This window comes from Tursiops truncatus, chromosome 20, assembly GCF_011762595.2.
Source record: "Tursiops truncatus isolate mTurTru1 chromosome 20, mTurTru1.mat.Y, whole genome shotgun sequence".
NCBI lineage: Eukaryota > Metazoa > Chordata > Mammalia > Artiodactyla > Delphinidae > Tursiops > Tursiops truncatus.
In genome coordinates, this window is record NC_047053.1 from 32,152,957 (window position 1) to 32,165,496 (window position 12,540).

At 39.2% G+C, this 12,540-nt stretch overlaps 1 protein-coding gene across 14 annotated transcripts in view; it reads right to left on the bottom strand.

Annotated features, from left to right (window-relative positions):
* Nucleotides 1–12,540, bottom strand: part of ACACA (acetyl-CoA carboxylase alpha) — a 277,855-nt gene that overhangs the window by 173,687 nt on the left and 91,628 nt on the right. For 13 of the 14 annotated variants that reach the window (XM_073797821.1, XM_073797819.1, XM_073797818.1 and 10 more), the window contains 2 exons: nucleotides 11,789–11,877; nucleotides 6,892–7,016 (listed from right to left, as the gene is read on the bottom strand). In XM_073797821.1, coding sequence (XP_073653922.1) covers nucleotides 6,892–7,016; nucleotides 11,789–11,877 — 214 coding nt within the window. Of the gene's footprint in view, nucleotides 1–1,075; nucleotides 1,306–6,891; nucleotides 7,017–11,788; nucleotides 11,878–12,540 lie in introns of those variants that run through there. The other variant, XM_073797825.1, reaches the window with a different exon arrangement.

Here is a 12,540-nt window from a genome sequence, read left to right on the forward strand (position 1 = left end):
GCATGGCCAAAAAAAAAAAAAAGAGAGAGATCCCAGAGGAAGCTGCTGCCAAGGAGAAGCCCAATTCCTCAGCCATTCAGATTCTAAATTCCTAATGTATTTCTTTATAAATCAACACCAGACTTTAAACAATAGAAATCATTAGAGACCATTAAAAGGGGTCAAGGGATTCTAGCTAAGAAAAAACAAAGGATGTCTCAAAGTTTTAAGAGGTTTTAAATAATATAGGGACTAAAAGCTTTCCTGTTCCCTCTCCCACTTTTGGAAAGAAGGCAGAATAAGGCAAAAGGAAACACTCCTGGTGGTTTTCATTCCACAAACCAAATGTTCAGCATCCCAGGAGGGTGCAAAACAGAAACATAAGCACAAATTATTCATTTATAAATACATGCTAAATAAAAACACCATCTCATATTCTGACAATTCTATACCCCAAATCATTTATCCTCTTGCTGTACCACGAATCATTCCATGATACCTAAACATGGAGATTCCTTAGATGGGTTAGAGGGAAAAACCAAGCTCCTACTATACAATCCATGGTGTAATTCAGACTTGGGTCCTTTGTCTCCAAAAAATTAAAAAATTTTAAGGAAAAAAACTCTCATATATTGGGAAAAATATTTCTTCTCCAGGGCAGTATCAGTTTATTCCCTAAATTCATCCATTATCCATGTAATTCTCATCTAAGCTGAAAAAACTGCAAATGCACTTTTATAAATGTCCTTTCTGAAATTTACAGAGTTATCTGTAATAGCAGTTCTTAATATCACATCACATAGTTCCCTCGACTTGGAGTTTGAAACAACTGCCTTTATATTTTAGTGAACTTCTACTCTCCCCCACCCAACTATTGAATCGGACATGAAAGACAACCAGATCCCAAAATGCTTCCTGTTGCTGCCTTTTAATCTTTCTCCTTCCTGGATTATCAGCCTTTTTCTTGAAGAATCTCCATTTCATCTTCAACCCTCCCCATCTCAGGGATACTCCGTACAGTCCTTTACCAGTGCAGCACAAATAGAAGTGTGAGGCTTTTGGCTCTGGGGGCAAATATACATTTCCCCAAACGCTTTTCCTACAACCCCCTACCACCTTCCGCATCACAGGGTAAACGGTTTTGGAGTACTCAACACTGGTATGCTGGAAAGACGGCTTCTCAAACATTTTAAAGCAGGAAATACTTTCTGGTTCCCCAATCCACGACCAGAGGTGTGCGCCAGAGTCGTAAACCGCATGATGGTATTTATAGTTAACGAAGTGCAAGTATTGTTTTCACCTGTTTAACGCAGGGGATTCACTCATCTGAGTGGAAGAAGAAAGTGATTATAAATCCAGGGCTCGCCTGAGCACGTAGTCACAAACTGAAGGACCTATTCCTCCCAGCCCAGGGAAAAAGCAAAGAGGAGGGAGAAAATGCAACCAAGTCTCACCTTTTATTGATAACTTATGAGCAAAATAGAATTGTAATAAAAGTCACCAGCCGCACACCACAACAAAGAGTAGCCCCTGCTCGCCACAACTAGAGAAAAGCCCGCGTGCAGCAACAAAGATCCAATGCAGCCAAAAATAAATATAGTTTAAAAAAAAGAAAAGAAATGGGATGATGATATATATTAAAAAAAAATCAAATCAAATCACCAGAGACAAGGCCGTAACAAGATGGAAGGAAAGAATAGGTAGATAACGGTGGGTAGGGAAACCATAAGCTTTTCCTACCTAAATCCCTCTTTACCTAATGTTCCTAATAGAGAAAATATACTCTTTTCTGAGGTACTCACTTCAGTCATCAGAATGGACCCATTGAGAGGTTCAAAAACCTAAGAGATGTCCTGGGTAATAGAACTCAGCTGCTCTGCAAATAGTCAGACTAAAGTCTCAACATTAACAGCAAAAGCCAACACAACAAAATAAGAACACTGGCCACCTACCCAACCCATATCAGATGTGATAGGGACTGTTTTCCCTTGAAAGGAAACCCAGGTTTACCTTTTGAGATTAAATTAAAATAAATAGATTTTAAAAAATGGAGTTGCCATCTTGCCTAACTACAGATCACATTCTAACTAAAACACATGCACACAACTACTTAAAAAAAAAAAACTTTTTCATTTCATCTTTCCATTATGAGAGAGAGGGAGTGAGAAAGGGGGTAGAGAAGCTTCTTTTCTGTAAGAAAAGTGAACTATGGAGACTAGAAAAAATAATAGGGAAGTAATTATTCGTTCACGATCAGCAACTGACAATCCTCCTGGACTCCTTGTGATAAAGTACAGAAACCTGACCTTTTTGGCATGTGAAATATCAAACACAGTATGAATAAACCACTACTTCCATTAAATTATCCTGACTTGGAAATTTCCCATTCAAATATTATTTTCTCTATTGTCATCATTAGTACTTAGGAAAAAGATGTGCAACAGAAAACTGTGTGTAGTGTAACCTTCTCAACCCTCTCCTGTCCTTGACCTGAACACAGTGTTCAAGTTGTGAAAGAAACCACCAGGGATGGAAGATGATTCCATTCATCAGAACCACCCACCCTAAGATACAAGCATCCAAGAGGAAGTTTACAGCCCTCTGGCCTAGAGACAGATGTCCTTTGGGCAACTGGACAGCCCAACATCACCATCTAACTCTGGTGAACATTTTGTAACAGTAACATTAAATGGTGATGGTGTCAGCCTATGTTTCCTCAGTGTATAGAGGCAGGTTCATTTAATGAGCCTACCTCCTGATTTGGGGATTACCTGCATAAATCTGCAAGCCAAAGTGAAAATTATTCAATAATGGTTAAGATTGGTACCACACAGTTATTTCTTGTTTTCATTCTTAACCTAGATGGTGGCTAACCATAAGGAATAGTTCAGATTTGCAGAAATATAACAAGCAGGCTTCAGAGTCAAAACCGTAGCCAAAGTTATGTAGCTGACTGCCAGGAGAGCCCAATATAGCCAACTTGATCTTAGCATTCTAAGATCTGAAGGCAATTCAAAATGAAAAGATGTGACGTAATGGGTAATAGTCTCAAGACATTAACTACTGTTCAGCTGGACGAGGCACCAATGCCAATATCAAAAATGGACTGGAAGCTTCTTCCAGTCACAGCTAGAATTTCTGACCTTCCAAGGATGTTGTGGGACAGATTAAACAAGAAATGTTAATATAACCCTTATTCAGTAAACCTGGGTTTACTGGGACTTTTCTCCATTATTTACACGTTGAACGAAATTATTTGCAGTTATGTTGGGAGGAAAAAGGAAGGAGGCTGATAGGCATTTTATTTATTTATTTATTTTATTTATTTATTTTTGGCTGTGCTAGGTCTTCGCTGCTGTGCGCTCTAGTTGTGGCAAGCAGGGCTACTCTTCGTTGCGGTACACCAGCTTCTCATTGCGGTGGCCTCTCTTGTTGCGGAGTATGGGCTCTAGGCACGCAGGCTTCAGTAGTTGTGGCTCGCAAGCTCAGTAGTTGTGGCGCACGGGCTTAGTTGCTCCACAGCATGTAGGATCTTCCCGGACCAGGGCTAGAACCCATGTCCCCTGTACTAGCAGGCGGATTCTTAACCACTGCGTCACCAGGGAAGCCCCTGATAGGCATTTTAAATGCTCCCTGTCTGAACCAAATCAGAGGCTCACAGGCATGGCATTACTCCTAAGGAAGCATGGATTATACTACATTCGTGTGGACCACACCAGAAATAAGATAGGAGTAGTGAGGGGAAGACCACTCAGAATCAAGGTGGCTACAGGATACATACTTCGCCATCTAGACAGCTGTGAGGATGTTGATACTTTTTATTGATACAAAATTGCTCAATTTGGCTAAAGAGTCCCTTAAATATCTCTTAGGTAAACTTAAACAATGTTCTAAGCTTTTTTCTATAAAATTAAGAGATAAGAAGAACTTTCAAAAAATAAACTTACTGACTGTTTTCAATGTGGCACAATGTTCCTCCAAATAGAGAAAACTTGACAGGACTTTAACATTTTACTTGATATTTTGCTCTCCAGATACAGCAAAAGATTAGAAGAAATTTGGTAGAGAGTCTATGAGGCAAGTTACCAGCAGGCAAGTTATGCTAACACCCAGAGGGGAGGAAGGCTTCCTCAGAGCAGCCCACATCCTGCAACACTGATTCACAGAAGCCTGATTTTCTTGATTCCCTCCCCCTAGGTTCCAAAGCCCCAGAAATCATCATCTAGTTCAGCAAAGCACACCATCAACAGTCCCACTTCTAGAAAGCAGAGATTGGAATGCTGGGCACATAACATTGATCAGGAAGCCAAGGTAAGCAAAAGAAAGGGGAACCAGCAGAGAACACAGCTGGGGGAATCGAATGCTACCATATCCAGTTGTTATCCATAAAAGAGAGTAAGACCTACAGAAAGAGAAATCCAAACAAGTAAAATGGCTTTTCCCAGCTACCACCATTAATGCAGATGTGGGGTGGAGGACCTGACCATTGCCAAAGAAGGCAGATCAGAAAGGAGCACTTTTCCAGCCTTCGTTCCTGCTCCCGAAGTCACTGCTAGCTGGCCCTCAGCTCAAGCATAGCAGTTAACTTCTTGATTTCCAAATCTCTGAGATGAGGGCAAAATAATGGATATTTCAAATGCAATTTAATGATATAAAAGCCTAGAGATGTTTACGAAGTTTTCCTTTGTTTTTTAAAGATAAATGTGAAATGCCAAAATAAAGAAAAGGACAAATCCATCTTTCTGGTTCACATCTTCAACCTTCCTCCTCCTCTCTCTACCCCCCCTCGTCCCTCCCCTTCCCCTCCCTCCTCCCTCCTTCCCTCTCTCGCTACCCCTCCCCGTCCTATTCATCTAAACCCAAACATTAACAAACAGCTCTTTTCTCCAAAGAGCTCAGCCTGTTGGAAAGAAAGTCTGGGTACTATCCATGCAGGTAAGAAGTAATCGGGATGACAAGGTGGGGAAAAATAAGAACAGCAGCAAGTCAGAGTCCCATTGGCATATGCCTGTCCTGACTGGCAAAAGCAGAAAGCAAAGCCTCAAACCAGTTCTCTGACAGGGCCCAACGCCCCTGCAGCACCCCCGTGTAATTACACACTTGAGTGACTGGACTCTGAAGAAAATTGAAGGCCTGAGCTCCGAACAGCTGCCATTTTCTCTCTCCATCACACCAGCGTGATTACTTGAGAAATGAACAGCCCCAGCTCAAAGCTACTCCAGAATTCTCAGAGGAAATATGGCTCCGTGTTCCAATAATGAGATTCTTAAGGCAAGCGTTACTTACAATCACTCCGCAAAAGGAGCGAGCCGAGCCCCTATATCTTACAAATTAGAATTTAAGAAACCCAGCGACAGTCTTAGACGATCATTACTCTTCTGCAGCTCCAAGGATTCTGGACTTTGGCCTATTTTTAGTGCATAAAAACTGTTAAATCCTTAAAAAGGTAATCATAATAAAATGAAAACTCACCATAACTACCTTCTTAAAAAGGCAAATTTTACTCCATTTTAGGTCCAAACTGACAGATTCTTCCATACCCTCATTACCTTTTTCTGCCAGAAAGTCTTGGCTTTATCCAAATGAGAATTAGCAATCCTTTTATTAAAATTTAAGGAAAAAAATCTAATTAGTCAGATTTCTTCCCTTTTCTGATTGAGAAAAAGAAAATCAGCAGGTTGCCAGAGATAATATCACTTCTTTGCCGAAACCTATCACTTGGAGAAGTTGAAATATTACATTGCGCCGTTATTGTTTTTTCCTTTCAAATGCATTTTCTGGTTTCCCCACCATCTAGCCATTCTAGGGTAGCAAAGGTAATGAACTCTCCCTGTGATTACATATTTTTTTAAGTGGCTATTCTAAAAAATGTTACATCCTCGAGAGTTAGCCAGCTAGGCAGATAACTGAGTGAGTGGCACTGTTGTTAACCAGAGATGTGAGGTAGATAGTTTCCCTTCATTCCGAGCCATGAAATAAAAAACAGCAGTGAAGATTTATAGTTTTTTTCTCCTCCAAGAAGAAATGAGGGAATTAAGGTACCAAGAATGCCAATTCCACAAAGGGACAAGGAAGAAAAGCACAGGAGCAAAAAGGTACTATAGTCTCCAAAAAGCACAAACATGCAGCAGCAAGGCAATTAATTGCTCGTGGGGTAGAGGGGCTCTAAGAATAGTCCTATTGTTCTCTGATTCCTAGAATTAACCCAACCAGAAAAACCAAGGAGTAGAGAACTTACAAATCATCTTCAAAAATCCTTAAGTCCACAAAAATTCTACCCACTGGTCACATGTACATCAGTCCTATTCACGTTTACTGGTCTCACCTCTCCTTCCCTCTTTCTACTAATTCTCATATTACTAGGTTATAGGGACAAAAGCATGTATCTACTACCAATACAATAATCCCAGCTTAGATGTCCATGTAAATAAGACAGAAAGGGACCACAGAAAATGAGGAATACATTTAAATTTCTTTGGTGGGGGAGGAACAGTACTACATTTCTAACAGTTGTTTTTTGTTATTCAGTTTTGGATGTGAGAGCATTCATGGAACAAACAAGCGTTATAACAGAAAAGTACACTGGCTAGATAAGACTAAATTTTAAAGCTACTGTCACTAGTGACAAGAGGAATAAGGAAGCATGGGGCATCTCTAAGTAGAGCGAAGAGATTTGAGTTCCCATGTAAGATTATATGCACAATTGGCAGAACAGTCCTTTTCTGACTGGAGCAGGTTCCTTCAGGTCAAGGACAAAGACAGATAGGAGAAATTGTTAATCTACAACCCAAGCCCCACTCATCCCACAATCACAAAAGACAGGAGCTTCTCCTCTGACCACAGCCGTCACAAGGAGAAATGCTTTTTTCATATCATCAACCATCTTTACAGGTTCTGAAAAATGGTACTCACAATAAGCATTGTGACCAGAAGATTCTTCTTGGTGACTTGAGCGTGAGAGAAGATGTAGTTCAGTACAGTGTTCATGTCACTCTTGTTCTCCTCCCGAAGGGCGAACACGCATTTGTCATAGTGGCCTGCAAGCAGCAAAAAGAAGTGATCCTCACCCACGTATGAATGTTCACGTTTACATGCTATTTGTTTGTTTTCTAATGTCTCTACTTAGAAAACTGATAAGAAGTGAGAAGAAATACCGTAAGAATTTTCTTAGATGGATTTGTATAGAATTGGCACTGTTGTTTAGTAAAAGCAACCCGAGGCTAAGAGTCAGGCAATCCGGTATAAGACCTGGGCTCAAAGCCTAGCTCTGCTACCAATTTACTGTATGCTCCTGGGCAAATCACTACCTCTCTAAGGCCTATTTTCATTAAAAAAAATTTTGACAGATCAGGGAAGGGTGCGTCTTACTGAGGAGCTGGGGATAACCCCAACCCCCTACCCTGACTCTAAACTCTCTTATTTAGCTTCCTGGAATGATTTCCTTAGAAGAGAGGGTTTGGCTGCTTAAAAAGAAACGTCAATACCATTAAACCCCAGCTAGAGATTCTGGTTCCATGTCTGACTCACTGAAAATGTTTCACCCTAACAAGGAGGAACAGTTTTAGCTCAAAAATAAAACACCAAACTTATCAATGTCCACAAGAAGGATGGCTGCTACCTCTGGAATCAACATTTTCCCCCGGAAGTCCATGAAGCAGCTAAGCAATGCCTAGGAATTCCAAATCCATACTAAGGCATAGATCAGGGAGAACCTTGCATGAAGTCAAAAGGTCTGTGGGGAGAGTACAGTTATGTATATTTTCATTGGCCTTTCACAAGGCCACCAGGGGCTGGTTAGTTCTGCCTAGCAGAGCTATGTTTTGCAACAGAAGCATAAGCTTCAGGTACACTGTAGTGATATCTACCATGGGATACAAGTAATATTCAGTTCCTTAAAAACAGCTTACCTCAGAATTAAATTTCCAAGCAAAGGAGAATTAGTGTTTGAATAGTCTCAAGGGTCAGAATTCTATGAAAATAGTAAAGGATGATCACCTTACTTCAGCCTGCAGGTTAGGTTCCAAACCAAAACAGTGGCATTCAAACTGCATTACCATGGATTCCTCAAATACTGAATACAAGCAACCAAGGCAACTCTGCTTTTATCTATTTTAAATATTAGAGATTGACATAAGATTTCTTTTCAAAATAAAACTAAATATATTTGAAAAACAGTGGACTACAATATTTAGAGAGCTGCCAATGTCATAAAAGACCCATTTAGAACAACATGGAAGCTGTTTAAAAATTGGTTGTCCTATATAAATTCATATTTCTCCTGACCAAAACTTAGCTTTGAAGTGACAACAGAAATATATCTTGGTAACAGAAATCACTAGAACTGGGGGAAATAAAAAGAATATTTACCCAAGGAGAGGCAGTGGAGACACTAAGCAGAAAGAAAGCAATGATACCAAGTGCCTCTTTTTAAAAACTTTTTATTGTGAAGTATACATACAAAAGAATAAATAAACACCCAAGTAACTACCGTCTATCTTAACAGAAGATTTTTAGTATCTTTGAAGGATCCAGTGTGCTCCTCCTCAAAATCAACCGCTAAGCTGAATTTTAGGTTAATCATTCTTTTGCTCTTCTTTACACTTATCACACATGTATACATAGTTTCATTCTTCCTGTTTTCAACTTGATAACAATGGAATCATTGTGTATGGATCATTCTGTAACTTGTTTCTTTCCCTCACCATTATGTTTTTGAGATTCATCTTTTGTTCATGTGTGTACCTCGGTTCATCTGTTTTCACTGCTGTAGAGTAATCCATTGCAGGAATATACTAAAATTCAATTATCTATTTTACTTGTGTATATTTGGGTTGTTTCCAGTCTTTTTTGCTATTCGTGAATAACACTGCCACAAACAGTACTGTATATGTGTCCTTAATAAACATGTGTAAAAGTTTCTCTAGAGTATATCATCTAAAAATAAAATTGCTAGGTTGAAGAGTATAAGTTCAACTCCATTAGGTACTGACAAACTGTTTTCCAAAGTGGTTGTACCAATTTGCATTTCTGCTTACAGAAGTGGTGGAAGATGATGTGAAATTCAAATTTTTGCCAATCTTACTGTGGTTTTGGTTCACATTTCTCTAATTAGTAATAAGACTGGACATCTTTTCATGAGTTTTTGGATTATTTATGCTTCCGCTTTGGTGAATTATCTTTTTATATCTTTTGCCCATTTTTCTATTAGGTTGTCTTTTACTTATTGATTCAAAGCAGTGCTCTATAGATTACAGATACTAATCCTTTCTTAATCGTCATGATTTGTAAATATTTTCTTCCACATTGTGGCTTGTATTTTCAGTCTTTTTATGGTATCTTTTCACTAACAAAAGTTCTTAAGTGAGGGCTTCCCTGGTGGCGCAGTGGTTGAGAGTCCGCCTGCCGATGCAGGGGATACGGGTTCATGCCCCGGTCCGGGAAGATCCCACATGCCGCGGAGCGGCTAGGCCTGTGAGCCATGGCCGCTGAGCCTGCGCATCCGGAGCCTGTGCTCCGCAACAGGAGAGGCCACAACAGTGAGAGGCCCACGCACAGCAAAAAAAAAGTTCTTAAGTGAGGTCAAATTACTTATCCTTTATAGTCTATATTGCTGGTCTTTTTTTTTTTTAAGTTACCAGTAATTAAAAAATATATTTATTTATTTATTTGGCTGCACCCGGTCTTAGTTGCGGTACGTGGGATCTTCGTTACCAGCATGCAGGATCTTGGTTGCAGCATTCAGGATCTAGTTCCCTGACCAGGGATAGAACCTGGGCCCCCTGCATTGGCAGTGTGGAGTCTTAGCCACTGGACCACCAGGGAAATCCCTGTACTTACTGGTCTTATATGACAATATCTTCTCTGCCCTGAGGTCATAAGGATATTCTCCTAAAAATTTAGTAGCTTTGCCTCTTTAGTACATGTTTAAGTTTTCAGTTCATCTGGAATTGATTTTTGTGTGTATCGTCTAGGTTAGGGATCTTTTATTTTGGCAAATGAATAATCCTTTGTCCCAGCATCATTTATTGAAAAGTCTATCCTTTCCTCAGGTATTGATTTACAATACCTGCTCTGCTGTAAAGTAAGTTTTCATATATGCTTGCATCTGCTTCTGGGTTAATAGAACCAGTGTTCCATTGTTCTATTAATCTGCCCCTACACCAATATCACAATCTCTTCATTAATATGGCTTTATATTAAAACTTGACATTTAACTGGACAAATACCTCCACAGTGTATTTCTTTAGAAGAATCTTGGTTACCTTTCCTTTCATGTAAATTATAGAATTAGCTTGACAAATTCCACAAAAATACACTAGTAAGATTTTTATCGGAATGTCAATGAATGCACAGATGAATTCAGGGAGAATCAACCCTGCAAATATATATTCCAACCTAAGGCCATGATATTTATTTAGATCTTCTTTATTATTTTTACTGATTATAATTTTCTCCAAAAGAGGTTGCACATTTTTTGTTAGACTTATTCCTTAGAATTTCATATTTTGTGTTGCTATTTTAAATGGACTATTTTTCCAAAATGCTCTTCTAAATGATTGTTCCACTATAAAACTTGAATTTTGTATATTGACTTTTGTATCCAGCAACTTTGTTAGATTTTAAATAATTCTAATAATAAATATGTGGATTTTTTGAGGCTTTCTAGGTAGACCTCATACCATATCTAATAGTGGCTGATTTACTTCCTTACTCCTTTCTAATCCTCATACCTTTTCATTCTTTTTCTTGTCTTACTGCACTGGCTGGGATATCCAGTATGATGCTGAATAGCAGTAATGATAGTATGTGTCGTTGTCTTATTCCTAATCTTAAAGAGAATGCTTTCAACATCTTACCACTAAGTATGATGCATCTTACAGATTTTTTTGTAGGAGAACTTTACATGATAAAAAGTTCCATTTCATTCTTAGTTGGCTAAGAATTTATCATGAATGCATATTAAATTTTGTCAGATACTTTTATCATCCATATCTTAAGATGATGGCCATGTTTTTTCCTGTTTTAGTCTGTTACGTGATAAATGACATTAACCGGTTTTTCAAATATTAATCAAGCTTGCACTAGTGGGATAAAGCCAACTGCGTTGTGATCTATTATTTCACACATTGCTGCATTTAGTTTGCAATATTTACTTGAGTATTTCTCCTTGTCATGAGTGGGAGAGTCATCCTTTAAGGACTGGAAAAGGGAGCAAGACTGATGAAAGAAAATATTAGGTAATCTTTCAAATTCTATGGTGTTTCACTGCCATCTTGTGGCAGAAAGCAGTATCAGCAGTATGTAGCTTTAAAATCTTAGCCAGGGTATTTTAGTCAGAGACTTTGTACATCATTTAGTAAAGCTCTACAGAGAAAGCCAGGGATAAATTCCACCTAACTGATACACTGAAAAGCACTGGAAAATCTGAGCCTTTTTCAGAGGCCTGTGGTTCAATCCATGGATTAGCTGCTGAGAGGCAAGCTCTTTGGATAGGGTTTCTCAATTTCAGCCTGGTCATGACTCAACCAGCTCTCACTGTACAAGGTCAAGAAGATGCCAATCTTCTGCTAGAAAAATTTTCTCAGCCCTCTCCCAGAAGCACACTGGATTCACAATCTCATCAAGCTGTGTTTTGTTGTTGTTCTTTCTTTGGCGCTAGTGAGATATAGAGGTTTAATTTTTAAGGGACTGGTGAAAGGAGGAAGAGTTTGTTAATGTCAAGTGTTAGTGACAGGATGGACTGGCTCAGCTGTTGCTCAGTCCTCGAGGGAAATGTTCCCAGATACAGAGTCCTCAGGAAGGAACTCACCGTTCTGGAATTGCGTCTCTACTCGCAGGTACTGCCGCAGCAGGTCCATCACCACAGCCTTCATGTGGCCTCGGATACCACTGCGGTACCTGGGCAAACAGAAAAAGGTCCCCACTGAAAATCCTGACAGGCTAACACTGTTAAATAACAGACTATTACATAATAAACCCAGAGCCCAGATTTACTAGACTTTCTACTGAACTGCTTTCCTTCTAATATAGGACAAGACAGGAGACAGCGTAGGATCAACTAACCAGATCAATTTAAATTCAAGTCTAAAAGAAATATGGCTACAGACAAGATTTTTTTTTTCTTATAAAGGAATCAAGAAAAAAAGAGTGCAAAGCAAAACCAAAAACCACTTGATAGCCCTACCTACCAACACCCTGGTTCAGCCCCCATTGCTAAGTTGAAACGATCACCACACCCTTGAAGTGGTTAAGAGGTATCTGAAAAGTCTATGAATATCTTAAAGTTGAAAATGTCCTGTGAAGGTTCCTTTAATCCAACAGCTGAGTCCATAAGCTAAGGAGAATAAATATCAAATGGGGCCCTATGCCAGAAGAAAAATTAGGAGTTTCATGGAAATTGCAAGGAAAAAGAAAACGATGAGATTGCTGTGCCTTAATAATTGACAGAAAGATGCAGAATAAAGTCATCAGAAACACTGAGTATGAGAGCTAGCTCACGATTCTAAGATATTTAGTAGATATAACAGATTTTCTAAGATAGAGGTGCTTTCTAATTTCTCT